Source organism: Brassica napus, chromosome C5, assembly GCF_020379485.1.
Source record: "Brassica napus cultivar Da-Ae chromosome C5, Da-Ae, whole genome shotgun sequence".
Lineage (NCBI taxonomy): Eukaryota > Viridiplantae > Streptophyta > Magnoliopsida > Brassicales > Brassicaceae > Brassica > Brassica napus.
The window spans coordinates 48,125,354-48,143,257 of record NC_063448.1 but is presented as its reverse complement, the minus strand read 5'-3'; the positions used below and the strand labels follow the sequence as shown (position 1 = coordinate 48,143,257).

At 32.6% G+C, this 17,904-nt stretch overlaps 1 protein-coding gene across 1 annotated transcript; it reads left to right on the top strand.

The window, feature by feature from the left end:
* Nucleotides 1-302: 302 nt before the first annotated feature.
* Nucleotides 303-1,760, top strand: LOC106399206 (putative F-box protein At3g17620). Its single transcript, XM_013839679.3, has one exon. The coding sequence runs from the start codon at nucleotides 334-336 to the stop codon at nucleotides 1,453-1,455; it is 1,122 nt and encodes a 373-aa protein (XP_013695133.1). The 5' UTR covers nucleotides 303-333; the 3' UTR covers nucleotides 1,456-1,760.
* The last annotated feature ends 16,144 nt before the right edge of the window (nucleotides 1,761-17,904 follow it).

The following is a 17,904-nucleotide window of genomic DNA, read 5'->3' as shown; positions in this document are numbered from 1 at the left end:
TGGTGACATTGCAGCAGCCACCAAAAGTTACACAAATTAAATTATACTCAAACTCGCCGAAGCAAAAAATTAGAAATCAAACAGCTGAAGCAAGAACACACGAGAAATCAGAGTAGATAACTTAGATTACACGTTGAACGTTAACCTAACTACCACTCTGGTATTACTATCAACTGGGCTGGCCCATATGAAGAGACGGCCCAGTTTCATTCACAACCGGCGGAGAATCTGTAACAGAGGAGAAAAGCAGTTGAAAAGGAGCAGACTTTACTTAAAAATAAAACCTAACTTAATTTCGGTAACATCAATCCTTGATGAAAGTTAAAAGACACGATGACGATGATGTCCAAGCTATCGACGGAGCTAGTCGAGGAGATCCTCTCAAGGGTCCCGATGACATCTATGAGATCAGTCCGATGCACTTGCAGAAACTGGAACACTATTTGCAAAGACGCAACCTTTACAAAGAAGCACCTTTCTCAGACAACAAGCAAAGGCGAGATTTTGACGGTCGTGATGATGAACTGTAGTCTTCATCTGATGAGGGTCAATCTCCAAAGAGGAGGACTTGATCATCCAACGATAAAAACTACAGGTAAACTCATTAGCCTTGACGATTCATACCAAGTCGTTGTCTCTCGAGTGTGTCACTGCGACGGTTTGCTGCTATGCACAACCGAAGCCTACTCTTGGCTCGCCGTTTGGAACCCTTTCACAAGCCAAACTCGGTGGATTTGCGTTGAGCCCACATCTGTTCGCCACCGAAAGCTTTGGTACTCTCATGCTCTCGGGTACGAGGAAGGCAAGTCTTTCCGCATCTACAAGATCTTGAGATTCGCTGGAAATGTTCACGAAATCTATGCGTTGAAGAACTCTGATTCTTGGAGAGTTCTTGATGTTAACACAGACTGGGATATAGGTTACGATAACCACGGCGTTTCCTTGAAAGGAAACACGTACTGGTACGCTAAGGTAGCGGGAGGAGTAGGTTTCTTGCTCTGTTTTGATTTCACGAGAGAGAGATTTGGACCGCTTATGCCTCTGCCGTTTGAGTGTTTTTCAGATGATGCTGTGATTCTGTCTAGTGTTGGAGAAGAGCAGCAGCAGCTTGCGGTTTTGTTTCAGCATCGTGAGACGTTTGAGATGGAGGTTTGGGTTACGACTAAGGTTGAGCCCGATGCTGTGTCGTGGAGCATGTTCTTTGCGGTTGATATGGGGCCGTTGACTGGTTTTCGGTTTAACACCGGTGGTAGTTTCGTCGTAGACGAGGAGAATGCAGCTGTGGTTGTCTTTGATGAAGATAGGAATGTGGAAAAACCGACTCGCAACACTGCTTACATCGTTGGGTTTGGAGAGAGTAGTTACTTCAGGGAAGTTGATTTAGGGAAGATTACAACAGGGAAAGAGGGTTTTCCGCATGCGTGCTCCTATGTTCCAAGTTCAGTGCAAACTTAATGGCATATATATATTGATTTGGTTTGTTGAAGCCAGTATATTTTCTCTCTCTTCTAATCACCTTCGAATGCATATATGATTTGTCAACTAATTTTAATGGAAAGAACTGTGTATTATAATGTGTGGTATGCTTTGAATAACCAACCTATCTTGATAAGACTGAGGGATTGGTGAGATGGCACATCCTTTCTTTACATTTAATCTTTTGACTCAATCCCAATGGTGGTCTGGCTTGTATATTTTTATCTCTTGTATGACTGGTTCTCTCTATGCTCCTATTGAATAAATGGCTTGATGTATCTTAATTTCTCTTAAGCAAGAGATTGGATTTGGAATTATAAGATATGGAGACCATTTCATTTCTAGTTGTCTATGTGTTTGCAATGTAGGGATCTTGTCATGGCTAAAATAACCTGAGACCGAAAATAACCCGCCCAGAAAAAAAACTTGAATTTAAAAAACCCGAAAACTAACAAAATCGACCATTTTAGAGTTATTCACGGATACTATTTTTTCAAAAAAATTATAGTTAACTAATAAATCAATTTTACCTTTAAAAAAAATTAAATCAGTTTTGTAATATATGACTATTTATGTGTCCAATCATGTTTCTTAAATTTTGTTTATTTTTAATTTGTAAATTGTTTTAAGTGTTGTAAATTTGCAGTAATTTTATGTTTATGACAGGTTTCTTGATTAATACAAAATGAAAATAGTTCAACAACAGTCCACATCCATCAATGACATCAACATAAGTTTATATAAGCTTTTAGGTCATTAGTCTATTACTACATGATTATCCAGTCAAAACAAATAGTAGTTAAAGTAATAAACTAGATATAACCACTCTTAATACCATAGAATTTTACATAATTATCAAATTTTAATACTATGTGCACGAGCACCTACGAGATCACCACGCCGAAGAGCTATCCCCAAACGGCAATGTCCTCATATTCTCGGCATTAAGAACTACTAGTGTTTCAAGTGTTTGTGAATTCATTCTATAAAACTAGTAAACAATCACTGAACCAAGACACAAGCAAGATTATACTATTCAATTACAATACTTTCAGTATCGTCATGAATGTGGCTGCGTTTCTACCAATATGCAAGATTATACTGTTCTAATTCGAACCCATATGCAGACTTATACTTTCTAAAATCTAAACTAATGATCTCAGAACTTATACATTCGAAACTAATTATGAACCAAACAAGGATTATACTATTCCATTTCAGACACAATACGCAAACTTTCACTTTCCAATCTAATAATCAAATGACAATAGTTTACATATCAGAAAGAATGTTTTGTAATGCAACGCCAACATTAAGCAAAAATCATCGCACGAGATGAATGATGCAAATAACAAACTATTTTTGAGACATGAATTTAGAAGATAAAGGGAAAATTGTTGGATATTTAATTTAATCCATGAAGCAAATCATACTAACTAAAGCATGATGCCAGCCTTCTTCTCTTGTCAATCTTGTCCCGGCCTCTGGATTGAGTTTTCTCATGTCTATGGGTCAAAAAGGAAAGCTTCTAGATAAAAAAATATATTTACATATTTCACGATATGGAAGGATGTAACATAGATTTCGACCATAATTACCTATAAAAAGATCTAAAAGAAGGGACGGCCAATTATTCACTTCCGACACATAAACATGCAGTTAGAACTATGATATTTACTTCATTACGTTGTACTTCTGCTGTAATTATCAATAAAAACTACATTTGATCTCTTGTTCCTATTTTACTTCATGTTTTCGTAATATTATGAAAATTCCTACTTTAACCCTAACATATAGAAGGATTTTAATTGTTTTCTTATTAATAACATTTCCTCATAGAAATCATATTTATGTTTCTCTATTTTTACCCAAACCTTATGTATATTATGAATTAGATTTCTATTTTTGACAAAATACGAACGATTCTAATGCATTAACATATCAAATAAGTAAAAAAAATCTAGAATTATGCCACCTCCTCTGATAGAAATTAAAGGAGGTAAATAGCTTAAAATAGCTATATTGTAACATAGGATACATTTGTTTTCTTATATCTATAAATACTTTCTTGTTTCTTTCTTATTATTGAAACACAATCAATTTTCTGATAAAAAAATCACAATCAATTCATTTAATTTCCAAGGATGAAAAAATCTCTTATATTTTCATTTAATGTTCTAACTTTTCTCATCATTCTTACACTAGGTTTGTGTTTATGTCAATACTTTTGTAATACAGTATATATTTAATTTATTCCTAAAAAAAGAATTCACAATATCTTTATTTTGTTGTTTCTTGCAACATATTACTATTTTTAATAAGCTACGTTGTTTTAAAGACTTCTGTTATAGTTCATTTTCACTATGAAATTGCATAACATCTAAACCTATAAAATTTAGATACATTAGTTTTGTGGTAAATCTAGGAAACTGATATCCGAAAACTATTTTTATGTTATTTCTTCGCCTAGTTTGGATAATTCGTTAGCTTTAAAGACATGGATTATTTTAATATATTATGTAGAAATATTTTTGTCCAGAATGAATCAACAAAAATATTTTTCTTGATTAGTTCAAATTCAAATTTTCCTGAGTTAATAAATATGAAAATTTATTGTTTTTCTTTTAAGAAATGAAAATATCTGTAATTTAACATGTAAATTTATATGATACTTTTAGATATCTTTATATCTGATTGTTACAATTTTTTATGCCTCAAATAATTAATTATTTAAAAATCAATAAAAGTTATTTAAAATATTTTATTAGTATTTGAATATTTGCTAAAAATATCTTTCGTTACATAAATTGATATTACATTTTATATATATCAGTGGCAGGAGCGATGGGGAATATAGGGCAAGGGAGTACAAATAAACGAGTATGGTGTCCCATATATCTAGATAACCAAAAACCTGGTAGTTGTCTCAACAAGCATGCCTGCCTATCTGCGTGTAAGACCAAGATAGGAGGGACACAAGAAGTAAGGACTTCTTGCTTCTCAGGCAACAAATGCACATGCCAAGTCCGTTGTCCGTAATCTTAATGTTTTATTATTGACAACAAACTCAGATATATTTATAATAAATTATGATCGGGTATGTGGTACAGTAATAAGTTGTCAAATTATGTAATAAGTTGTCAAATTATGTAAGTGTCAAATTATATATTTTTACATGGCCCGATCAATAGTTCAAGTCACCGGAGGAAATGGGCTTGGGGAAAAGATGCTATGTTTGAGCTCCCGAACCGTATGTGAGCTTCCTTGTATGGCATTTCCCAATAAAATTGATCATTTACGGGTGTAGTAAATGACAAAATATACTGGAAAATATTAATTAGAATTATTAACGTCTAAATTTTCTACTATATTAATGTTGAATAACTTCATGTGGGATGATATCATTGTGAAGAGAGAGATAGTGGAACAAAAGGAGATACCATTGGTTTTGCACAATTGCAACCATTGTGCATTACGATAAAGATATGGATGCGGAGAATCTGATATGATATGGAACAGAAACATGAATCCTTTGATGCTTCCTCAAACTCAATTGGTGAATCATTTAAAACTTAAAATCATTCTTCTTGTCATCTCCTTAATTTACAAATCATGCTTGAAGGGATTGACGGAAGGGCACCACCAGGAGTAAAGCATGCAACTTAATTTGATTTAACGCATGGAAACTTACCAGGTCTGGATATGACTGACAGAATGAGAACTATTTTTTATTTATTTATGGGTGGTGGTGCATGGCTGTTCTTAGTTGGTGGAGCGATTTGTCTGGTTAATCCTGTTAAGTAACTATGTGGAAGCATCCCTTTACAGTCGGTTTCTTAGAGGGAAGATGTATGTTTAAGCCAAGGAAGTTTGAGGCAATAACATGTTTGTGGTGCTCTTAGATGTTCTAGGCCGCACGCCTGCTACACTGATGTATTCAATAAGTTCACACCTTAGCCGACAAGTATGAGTAATCTTTGAAATTTCATCGTGATGGAGACAAATCATTGCAATTGTTGGTCTTCAACGAGGAAATCCTAGTACGTATGAGTCATCAGATCGCGTTGAAAGTCCTTGTCCTTTGTACACACCGTCCGTCGCTCCTACCGATTGAATGATCCAGTGAAGTGTTTGGATGCGGCGACGTGGATAGTTCGCCATCTTCGACGTCTCGAGAAGTCCATTAAACCTTATTATTTAGAAGAATGAGAAGTCGTACAAAAGCTTACATCGGTGAACATGCGGAAGAATCATTGTTGTACACTGAAAACACTTAGAACAATGAACACTCTCTTGTAAGAAAAAAAAATCATTGCACAATATGAATGTTACAAATAACAAACTGTTTACGAATTATAAATCTAAAAATACAAGTTTTACAGCCTGTGCGTAAGAATATTCAAACGTTTGAGTGGTGGAAAATGTTTGTTATGGTGTAGCTGAGACAACTGTTGCAGTTGAGGAGAAATTGACAAGGCTTTAGATTTCACACATTGTTGGCGGCGATTGGTTGGTTTATGGCTGCAGAAATTTTACCGTAGAATTTACTGTAAATTGTTTGAATGAACAGTAGTTGTATCTAATGTCGTTGTAGAAATTAAATGGGAAAATGATTAAAAAGGAAATATATTCCTACAACAATATTATTTTGTTTTAGAAAGCAAGATTCCTACATCTATTTCTTTGTTTCCTTCGTTCATTGTTTCAATATGGAAACCATTCATTCTTATATCTTTAAAACTCAATAGGCTCTTGCTCTTAGAGTTGAGTGAATATAAGGCATCACTGATTTCTAGATGCATACCCTTAGGCAATAATATATTAGCCTAGCTATAGTCTTCTTTCAGACTGGCGATACCTGCTTTAGTACTTATATTGGCGTTTGTTTTTCAGTGTACTCATATAGAAAAATCATTCATTCATTTAATCTAAGCAAACAATGTAATATAAATAAATTCAAGGAGATAAAAATCAGAGAAAGCATACAAGCAAAGCAATCACACAAGTTTGATGTCGAAATCAGATTATCAACTTGATTCTTTTAGGCAATCATAAGTCTCATATTCCATAAGATCATCTTGATCATGTTCGAAATTATTTTCACCATCTTTATAGACCAAGTGGGTTTCAGGATTCTTCCTTTTCATACTCTCTTTGATAGAAGTCACAAAAATGTTTGGGAGTCCTTCATATCTTAGCCCAATGGTTCCCCATTCCACATCTATGGCACACTGATTTGGTCGAGCTTTGTGGTTTAAAGGATATACCACGGCCATTACTTTGACCATGGCTCAAATTGGGTTGATACCCACGGCCTTTGTCATAGTGATTCCCACGGCCAAATGTGTTATAGTGGCCATGGCCACGTCCTTTCCACCCTCCCCGGTGGCCATGACCATGTGGTCTATTATTCTGGACGTGGTTACCTTTTTTTTCTTCTGCGGCCTTATTTGTATCAGGTAATGGGGTTAATCCAGGAGGTCTCAATTCACCATTTCTCATTAGTAATCCATTATTTTGCCCAGCTAGCAATAGACTCATCCACGGACTTATAGTCCTGGATTCTGGGATTCCTCCAATCAAATAGGGCATTTGGTAATAACACTGTTCTTTGGTGATCATATCTCGATTTTTAACTCTGTTCAAAGGTCTAGAGGATTCTCTATAGTCAGATACTGATCTTTGAGACTCTTAATAAGATGATGACTAATAATTAATATTGCCATGTATCAATCTTTCTCATTGGTATTATTGCCTTCTATGATACATTCATCAAGTCTTTTTGACTTTAGGATAATATTTGTATCCAATGACCACCGTAAATAATTATCTCCAAAGAGATCTAGGGCAGCAAAATCCAGATTGATTTTCGACATCTCAAATCATATATCACTCAATATTTAGGTATAATTTTCATGCAGCCTTACTCTTAAAAACAATCAATTCGGATTTCAATCTTGTGAGGACAATGAAACTATCAATCTAAAAGGCATTTAATCAATTAGGTCATTTTTTAGCAAGTCTCAGCAATACTATTTCTATGTGCTCATAATATTGTGGTTTATCAAGACTAGCAAAAACGGATTCAATTAATCATGCAATTAAGGTTTAACAATCAATGATAAAATCTATAAATATAGGGTTAGGGTTAGGGTTTATCGGATTTTAACTTGTAAAAACCGATTTGGGGTTTTAATCATGTATGAACATGATTTAAGGTTTGGGGTATCGAACTTTTAGAGCCTCGATTTACTCAATTAGGATTTTTGATCTATTACCCTATGGTTTTGATTCATAAAAATTAGGGTTTTATGGTTTTAGGGTTTCATTCTTTATCAATCAATCCATGTTCGATTATGGGTTCTTAGGTTTTGAATTACCTTTTAACCTTAGATGATTGTTGAATCGGACCACCAAAGGAGTTGAGCCGCGAGCTGGACACGAACGGGACGCGAACTGGAATGGATCGAGTCGCTTCTATCGGGTCGCAGACGTCCTTTGTTGCTTGATCGGGAACATTGGTACGCGAGCTGGTACTTGCAGTCAAAGAACTCGTAGATCAGGAACAGTTTGATCACGGACTGGAACAGGCTGATCGTACAATCTGGAATAGTTGAGGCGTACTGAAACTTGCAGAGATCAGTCCACAGATCGATCTTGTTGAGATCAGTGGTCGAATACAGATCAAGGTCATGATCAAAGAGAGGTGATCGATAAAGATTAGGGTTTTAGCAATGGAGAGAGATATAAGGTTTATGGTCGATATTTTAGCTTAGGGTTTTAGAGATCAATCGTGCTGATAACCTGTTGTGAAAGTAATGGAAAAGTCTATCTTTATTCATAACATAGAGGTTCCTTATATAGAAGATTACACCGTCATAGATAAATGGAAAGATTACAAATCATAATCTCTTAGTTATGAGTCATCCACAATCTGGTTCATAACACCAGAGTATTTATATATTAATACCTCTTCGACTTTAAAAATGCTGTTTAAAAATCTAACAAAAACCATTAATTGTTATAAGATAAGCATTGAAATGATCATCCACTTCTTTACCAAACTCAAGCACTATGATCATCCACTCCTTTACCAACTCAAGCACTATGATCATCTACTCATCAAACACTACGATCACCCACTCATTTACCAAATTAAGAACCATCTTTATTATTTTATGTATTGTTGTTCACTATAAATACCATCACTCATCTCACTCTTTTGTACACCAAAAAAAACAAGAACAAGAGTTTATAATCAAAGAATCATTACATTTTCTTCTTCCTCCTTATAATAAACTCTCTCCCTTATATTAGTGTTACTTGCTTCCTACGGGTATTAAATTCTACTCTTATTTAAATTTCTCGATACAATAAATTATAAGTTATTTCATAACACGTTATCAGCACGATCGTTCTGCAATTCGGTAAAATTTATTGTATCATATATACTCTGCTATAATGGTCGGTATACCGCCTGTACTATTATTTATATTATGTTATAATGGCCGGAATACCGCCTATATTATTTATTAATATTTTAATTAATTTATTGGTCGGCCGAGCCGCCTTATATTCTATTTATTGTTAACTGGACGGCCGAACCGCCTTTATTTTCTGTTTGTTGTTAACTGGACGGCCGAACCGCCTTTATTTTCTATTTGTTGTTAACTAGTCGGCTGAGCCACCTTATATTTTGTTTATTGCTACTTTGTCGGCCGAGTCGCCGTATAATTTATTTATTATTCTGCATTGACCGGCTGAGCCTTCGCATAATTTATTATCATAACAAAAAAATATTTATTCACCATAATTTTTATTTTTAGAAAAATTTTATGAAATTTAATAGATATGATTGATCGTTTAATACGATATTTTCAGACTGATTTTTAGTGCACTCGATTTAACCCCAACGGTCACAAAGAAAAATTTTCAAAATTTTTCTCTTTTTCAAACGGCTATGAACAGTATTTTCATCTATAAATACAACTCATTCTTCACTTCATTCACTCATCCAAAACATTTCATCTCCTCTCAAAATTTTCAAATCGCCATATTTCAGTTTTTCAATCGCAATGAAGATGAGTCGCTTAGCTTTAATTTTATGTGCGATTTATATTTTTTTGGCTATGTATTTTATTTTTGTTGGAGGAACCACTGATGAATATTTTGGCATTAACATCGCCTTATGTTTGTTTACATTATATTTACTTGTTATTGCTTGTATGATTAATGTAAACGGTTTTTAAATTATGAAGTTCATAATAAATGGTTCATTTTAAAATTGACAAATTCTATAAAATATATATATATATATATAGTAATTTTAGACGATGATATATATATATATATATATATCAACTCTTGTCTATATGTAAGAATAATAGTTATTTGATGAATTAAATTTTGCTTATTATACTTTAATATGCTTCATGGTTTAATGGTATTAAGGAAACATACTTTATGATTCATGGTCTAACATCATAAAAGAAATTATTTGTAATCGGTTAGTTTTGTAGTCGATTAGTCTTTGGTTTAATATCATAAAAGAATTTGGATTATATGTTGATATTTACTAATGTAATGGCCATGTTTATATGAGCAAAATTTAAAGTTTTCAGGATTGTGTATTCTCTCGGAAAGATATGTACAAGTTATCAGCCAATTCAGAAACGTGAACAGCTGAAACTTTCATCGCCGATATACTTCTGTTTATAAGATAAGTATTTTTATGCTTTATATACAAGTTTAACAAACTTGATTAGATAAATCAATTTGCATGAAGTTGGCAGTGATATAAATTTGTTCATTAAATTGATTGATAGGTTAAACTTTGTTAAAAAGCATGAGAGTAATAATATAGTCTATATAATAATTACTATGAAAGTTTTATTTATTTTCTGATATAATAAGACACCTTTGTTAATACATATTTATATATATTTGAAATATTTTGATTTTATTACCATTTATATTGAGGATTTTAAGTTTAAAGCTTGACTCTAAAAGATCCATAAGTTTTGGAGAATAATATATATAAAAAAGGTATTATCACCTGAAGTGAGTACCTAAAGCTCATTTTGTATTTTGCATTTAAATATTACAAGACCTGAAGTCTGTAAATAAATCCAACTATGTTGGATGTTAAGTTTAAAAGTAAAATTTCTTCAATAAATTTTTTATGATGCATATATATTGAAAAATATCTATAGATAAATCACGTCTAGTTGATTATGATTCATTCTCCTGAAGAGAATATGACATTTATACCCTTTTAGACGTGAGCATTGGTCAAGAAAATGAACATAAAAGTGGTTTTAGACGTAAGCATAAATGAGGTCAAGGTCCAAAGAGTTTCTTTATAGAACTCATACTCTCACTTAAAGTTGAGAAAATAAACATGGTAATAAAGAAAAGAAATTATGAATTCATCTGAAGATAAAAGAAAATTTATTGTGTGTACAATACAAGGTAGTAAAAACTTATAGAATGCTTAAAAAGAGGATCTATATGATGCTCCAGAAGTGTACATAGTATTACTGCACATAAAAATTCAATTTAAAGTTCTTAAGAATGCAATTTAAAGTTTTTAAGGTATTGAATTTTTATAAGTATCAAAAGTTAAAAGGATCTACGAAAAATACATAACCCATGTAGGATATGGCGTTGATTAAGAAAATGAGATACATTCGAGATTGATAAACCTGTAGTATTATCATCTCGAGGAGAAGAGTTAAAGAATCTCACTTTTTATGATAAGTCAAACATCCAGAAGATTATGTTTACACTAAAACTAAGATTGATGAATTTTTCTCAAAGTAAATCCATGAGATTTTGAGACACTTATGTTGAGACAATAAGCAAACGAAATGATATATACATTTCAATCAGAAATAATTCTCAAAGCAGTATAAGTATTTTAGAAAAAAATATCTACAGCCTCTTATATATTGTACTATACAAAGATTAGTATAATGAAGATAAATGTATAGTAAACTAGAAGTTTACATTTGGCATGAATCAGTTAGACCATTTTGGTTCATTAATAATGCGAATATATACTTAAAGGTCATATTCATAGTCATATAAGAACCCGAAGATTCTTCCGAATGATTTGACATATGTTGCTTACCCATAAGATAAAAGGGTAATATGGTTTTCACCAGCCAAAATAAGATATTGACATAAATAACGAAGATGTTAGTGGACTGATCACCCACTATGCATTTTTATAATATTGGTGAATTCACTTCTTAAAGTCTTTAACGACTATAGCACATTCACTGAGATAAGTGCTAAACATTTTGAGCAACACTGGTTCGCATCAAGCCAATAAATATTCACTAGTTCTCCCCATCATTGGTATAGGATCAGAAACCAATCATTTTCATCTAAGAATGTTGGATGTTGCTCCGCCACAGAGCTTGAAATGAAGATGTGTTTTCAAATGAGGTTGGAAATATATGTTGGATATAAATCTCTATTGACACTTAAGAATCCAGAGCCATCCCCGAAAAATATAAGTAAGGCTATACATGAATTCTAAAAGTGAGTTAGTACTTCCAACATAAGGGGGAGAAAATAAACAGCTGGAAAAGAAAATAAGTTGAAATGAATTATCATTGATCCTCGGGCTAAACACAATGTGAAATAGAAGTCCAAAAGATAATTCATTTCAAAACTTACTAAAGCAGTTGCCAGACACGACCCATATAAATATAGTGATCAAGTCACATATACCAGCTGTAAATGCTCCAATAAGAATAAATGTTCTACAAGAACAATATCAAACTGCTAGTCACGCCTGCAGCGTGGTAGACAGATTGGTTCCAAAGATAAATCCTCGTAAATGAAAAAGGAGCATATATTGATAATGGTCAAAACGAGGCAATATAGTTTTGTATGATCTCCAGAAGAGAAATTAAACATGACTGACGAAAATTCAGGTACCTGAGACAAATGAAGAGATCTCAATAAGTTATGTCATGTATGAAACAAAATGGAAACGATAAGAAAATTGACGTCGATGATATTATATATGCAAAGTAGCAGTTGATATAATAAATGAGAAAGAGGATCATGAAAGAAAGTCTATTGGAAAGTGTACACAAAGAAATGATTGGCCAAATCAGAAAGATGCAATAGACAAAGATATAAACTTCTTGTGAAATAGAGAAGTATTTGGACCAATAGTCCATACACTAAAAGGTGTAAAACAAGTGAGATGTAAATGAACCGTTGCACACAAAGAAGGATCAATATGAAATTGATTGTGAAGAGACATAATTTCATATGGTAGATGCAACTAGTTTCAAGTTCCTTATAGTCTGGTAATAAAGGAAGAACTTGAATAAAACAATCCACTTGAAAAATGTTAATCCCTGGAAGTATAATCCATGAAGGATTGATGATATCAAAATCATGTTCCCGGGAACTCTGCATATTCGATCGAATTGAAACAAACTATTTTATGGGATATATAAAATATTATAAGGTTAACAAATGTATCCATTTGTATTTATCAAGAGATTATAAATCAATAGAATCATGATTTGAATATAATCAAAACTCCTGAAGAGTTATAGAAAAATTATATTTTGGAAGAAAACTCTTGACAATACTATATTGTTTTATGTATTCTAAATCGGAGATCTAAAACTGAGATGTTATCATAAAGATCCTTAAAGTATTTTATTTAAGACGCTCGTATATGTTTGGTCCTGAAATACCATACGTAAGAGTGTTATTTAAGAAAATTATTAATCTTTTTCATTACTGAAAGATGTAATTTCATATGAAAAGAAAGAAAATCATAATAGTAACTTCTATAGTTACAAATGAATAATTCGTATGTACGAAACGAATTTCTATACGATTATATGTAAGAAATTTGGTTTGAAATCCAAATAGACCAATAAACTATTGTCTAAGTCAAAAGAGAATTATGGACAAGAAGTCTAAAGGACCTAGATATCATAATAGAAATGAATAGAATTTATTCTCTTAAGCTTAATTCTCTGAAGAGAGTTGATTGGAATGCATATCCTGAAGATATTGTTTCCAGGGAAAGAAATATGATAGTAAGTGTGGTTGTACTCTTTTTCCTTATCATGGTTTTTTTTATCCCATTGGGTTTTCCATGACAAGGTTTTAACGAGGCAACAAAGAACATACAAAAGATAGACACCCAAAGAGAATGTTACAATTTGAGAGATGAAAATCTATCATTGTTCTAAAGGTTCTATGACTACTCATTCGAGGGGGAGCTTACGTAGTTGTACTCTTTTTACTTTTACTACGGTTTTTCCCATTGGGTTTTCCATGACTAGGTTTTTAACGAGGCACCACGTAATACAAGATGGATGATCAAGGGGGAGTGTTATAAGATAAGCATTGAAATGATCATCCACTTCTTTACCAAACTCAAGCACTATGATCATCCACCCCTTTACCAACTCAAGCACTATGATCATCTACTCATCAAACACTATGATCACCCACTCATTTACCAAATTAAGCACCATCTTTGTTATTTTATGTATTGTTGTTCACTATAAATACCATCACTCATCTCACTCTTTTGTACACAAAAAAAAACAAGAACAAGAGTTTATAATCAAAGAATCATTACATTTTCTTCTTCCTCCTTATAATAAACTCTCTCCCTTATATTAGTGTTATTTGCTTCCTACGGGTATTAAATTCTACTCTTATTTAAATTTCTCGATACAATAAATTATAAGTTATTTCATAACATTAATGATTTAAAAAGGGAACTCCAGAATTTATCAATTTAGTTAATTTATTTGCATTAGTTTAATATAATAAATGCTGATGCTATATAATAAAAAAACTCCCAAACATTTAATCTATACTATACTAAAAGGAGAATAAGGTGAGTGGAGAAGCTGTCCACGTCAGATTAAAAAATCGGCCAATCAGAAGACTCCTTTTTGACACGTCAGCACGGTTCTGGTAATGTTGGGCTTGCGTTTTTTTTAGCCCAAATGTTGAATCTGAATGGCCACTTAGACATTGATCAATCTAGATCGAACGAAAGGGCATGTGTTTGGATCGGAGAGAGAGAGGGGAGTACGGTTCGAGTTCTTGGATTTGTTGAGGAGTGTGTCGGTGGTAACTTTTTTTCCGAGGAGGTTTATTATCGTCGGCGTCTTGATCTTTGCCGGAGATACCTTCGACGTTATCACTTCCAGATCTGCTCTCATGCTCCTCCTCACGGCTTCTCCTGTTCGTCACACTCCCTTTGAAATTATTATCGTTATAGTTGTTCCTCATGGACGCTTCTCCACGGTTCGTGATGAGCAGCTTTGGGTATAGATCGGCATGGAGGGAAACACCGCGAGTCAAGATTGGCCAGTGGAGATCGCTTGCCCCGGCGAGATCCACAGCTCCAGCGAGGTCCACATAGGCTTCTATGGGTCGCACTTCCCAACGTCGGCGTGTGATTGTCGTCGGAGTGGTTACAACAGACCGGGAAAGACTGGGATGGCCCGCTGTTGAAGGCGGTGAGCAGATACCAGCGAGAGTGGCGGCAGCGGTTTGGGGACGATCTAAGCCACCGGGTTTTCAATTATTGTATAAGCTAAGTCGCTAATAATACTGAACGACATTCGTTTAGTTAAATTTTATATCAATTTCATTTGTGGGATTTCAAAAATTCTTTATGGTTAAAAGATGAAGCTTGATTTAATTGGTTTCGAGACATCCATGCCTACGATTGGCTTTGGGTCTAGCAACAATATGCTTGATGGTTTTTCTGTTGTGCCCTCTTCTGATCTTCCCCAAACAACATATTTGCGTTTTATTTTTTGATGAGATTTTTTTGTGTTTATCCGTTAAGCATGTGGGTGGTTGATTTTTTTTTCTTTTTGGGTTTCAGTTTGATGGGTTTTAGAAAGAAGTTGTACAGATGGTGAAGCCTGCAAAAGGAGGAGCAACTACACTCGCTTTTTTTTCCTTAAGGAGTCATGGTCGCTGCTGATTCTCGTGCTAAAAGAGAAGGCGAATTAATCAAGGCTCCCAATCGAGATGGAGAAGATTGATGATACTAAGAAAGCCATCGACTGGGTACATACTTCTTAGCTCGAATTAATTTTTGCTTGACAACCCTATATTTGATTTTGCTAAGAATCCTAATTTGTTTAATTTTATGGTTTTGTTCTTGATTCCATTCGCTGCGTTTCTTCTTGCGTAATGGGTTCGTTTAGTACTTATTCCGTTTTGCTTTGAATTACTCTGCTTTATTCTCAGTGAATTGGTATCATTACGCTTCTATAAAAATCTCAAAGTGTAAGTTTTTATGTTTCTACAATGGCTTCACATTCAATAGGTTCTTTTCCTTCCAAAATTGTTATGTTGATGAAACGTTAATACTGCATGCATACCTTTTTGACTCAAGTATTTTAAGGAAGCCAAGCGTTAACCATTTTATCTGTATGTGTGGAATTTGGCTCAGTTTATTCGTATTTGAATCTTGATAACCTGAAAAGGCTTCCATCACATTGGTGCTTCTGCCTGTTTATCTGACCCGGCCCTGAGGAGAAGAACTTCTGCGGAGGTCATTTTGCATCTTTTATTCTCCATGGTAATTCTCTTTCTCTGTGTATGTATTTTCTGCTTAAACATATGCTATTTGACTTTTTTTTTGTCTTTTTTGTCCCACGACATATATATGAGCAAACAAATATCAAATAAGTAATAAAAGAAAGATATAAGCCTTAGAAAGAGTGTCTACGTAGCCGAAAATTATCGCCCAATGAAAAACTATATTTTTGCCATGTCACTTTCTCTATTTGTTTTTACAAAATGATTCTTTAACTTTTTACTTAAACAACTATAATCGAAAATATTTTTTAGTGAAATATATTATTTATATAAATATAATTATATTTTTTTATTTACATAATAATCTGTAAAGATATATTTAGTGTAAATAATATTATAATTTTATAAAATACTAAAATAAATTTGGTTGGTTTTCAACTTTCACAAATAAAAAGTATTATTTGTAAACTTAGAAAAGAATATATCAAGAATATTCTTTTTCAGGAGAGAAAATAGAAAAATACATCGGAGACAAATCCATCTCTATTATGAAATTCCTCTGTTTTAGAAAAAAAATAGAGGAATACATTGGAGATAAGGCATGGCCGACGTAAATGATCGACGTTGAGATGAACAGCTTTTCTGATTCTTACTATTCTAATGTTTCAATATAATTTAAATATTCCATTTGTTTTATAATATAATAGTTTAAAAATATTTTTTTTTTCACTATATAAATTGTTTTTATATTTCAATGTAACTTTATATTTATTGGATATTGTGTGACCAATTAAATTATGTAAATTGCTGTGTAATTGATTAAATTTATATATTAAATGACAGTTTTCTAAAGTAATAACTTTTAATTACATTTTGAAACAAATATATTAATCTATAAACTAACTCTATATAGATATGAAGAAAAAAATTATAAATTGGTCTCACCTTAAATTTCTCTCATTCTGTGCATTTTTAATTGGAAGGAGATAATCAACATCTAATATTATGTTACTCTAAGTATATTAGAAATTGTCGAACCTAAACCAATTAAGGATGATGTAAGGAAGACATAAAAGATGTATTTCGCGTTATCACAAATATAGAATCAATTGAGAACAACTTAATTATGTCCTGCATATGACAACATAGAAGAGTTTCCATACCTTTTAATATTATAATATCTTACTATATTAGTGGCTAAATCACTTTTCTCTATCACAAATACTCACTCCATTCTTGGAGTTTAAGCTTTTCTATCTGATGATATTAGTAGTTTGATCCAAAAAAGAAACGGTCAAACCGTACATTGTAATTGGAGAAAAAAAAACAAACAAAAATCAACTGAAGGCTTTTAAAGTATATGAAACAAAAATTGGAAATAACAATTCTCTGCAATTAAAGAATAAGGCAATAAAATTGTAAAAATACAAAATAAAACAAAAAATATACACTGAAAGAAAGATTTAGTAAAATAAAATCATAATATAATTTCCATAATTGATAGTGCTTAGTTACACTAAAAAGTCAAAATTTACAACATACACAGTTTTATTTACTTCTTTAAACCTATTATCTAATTAAAACGATTCTAAAAAAGTGCCAGAATGAAAAGTTAGAAAATATACGATAAAATGTAAAACATAACGTTAAAAATACATTATCACTGATCACTAAAAATCATGTTAGTATTCAAAAAAAAATGAAATGACAACACATTTATTAAAACCATAGAACGGTACGCAAAAAGGTGTTATTAAATATACAAACTACAAATTAAATATGATCAACGCAAACGCACATAAAAATGAGACATCATATTTGGATATATTTAAATAAATAATTTTAAATATATTATTTTCTTGA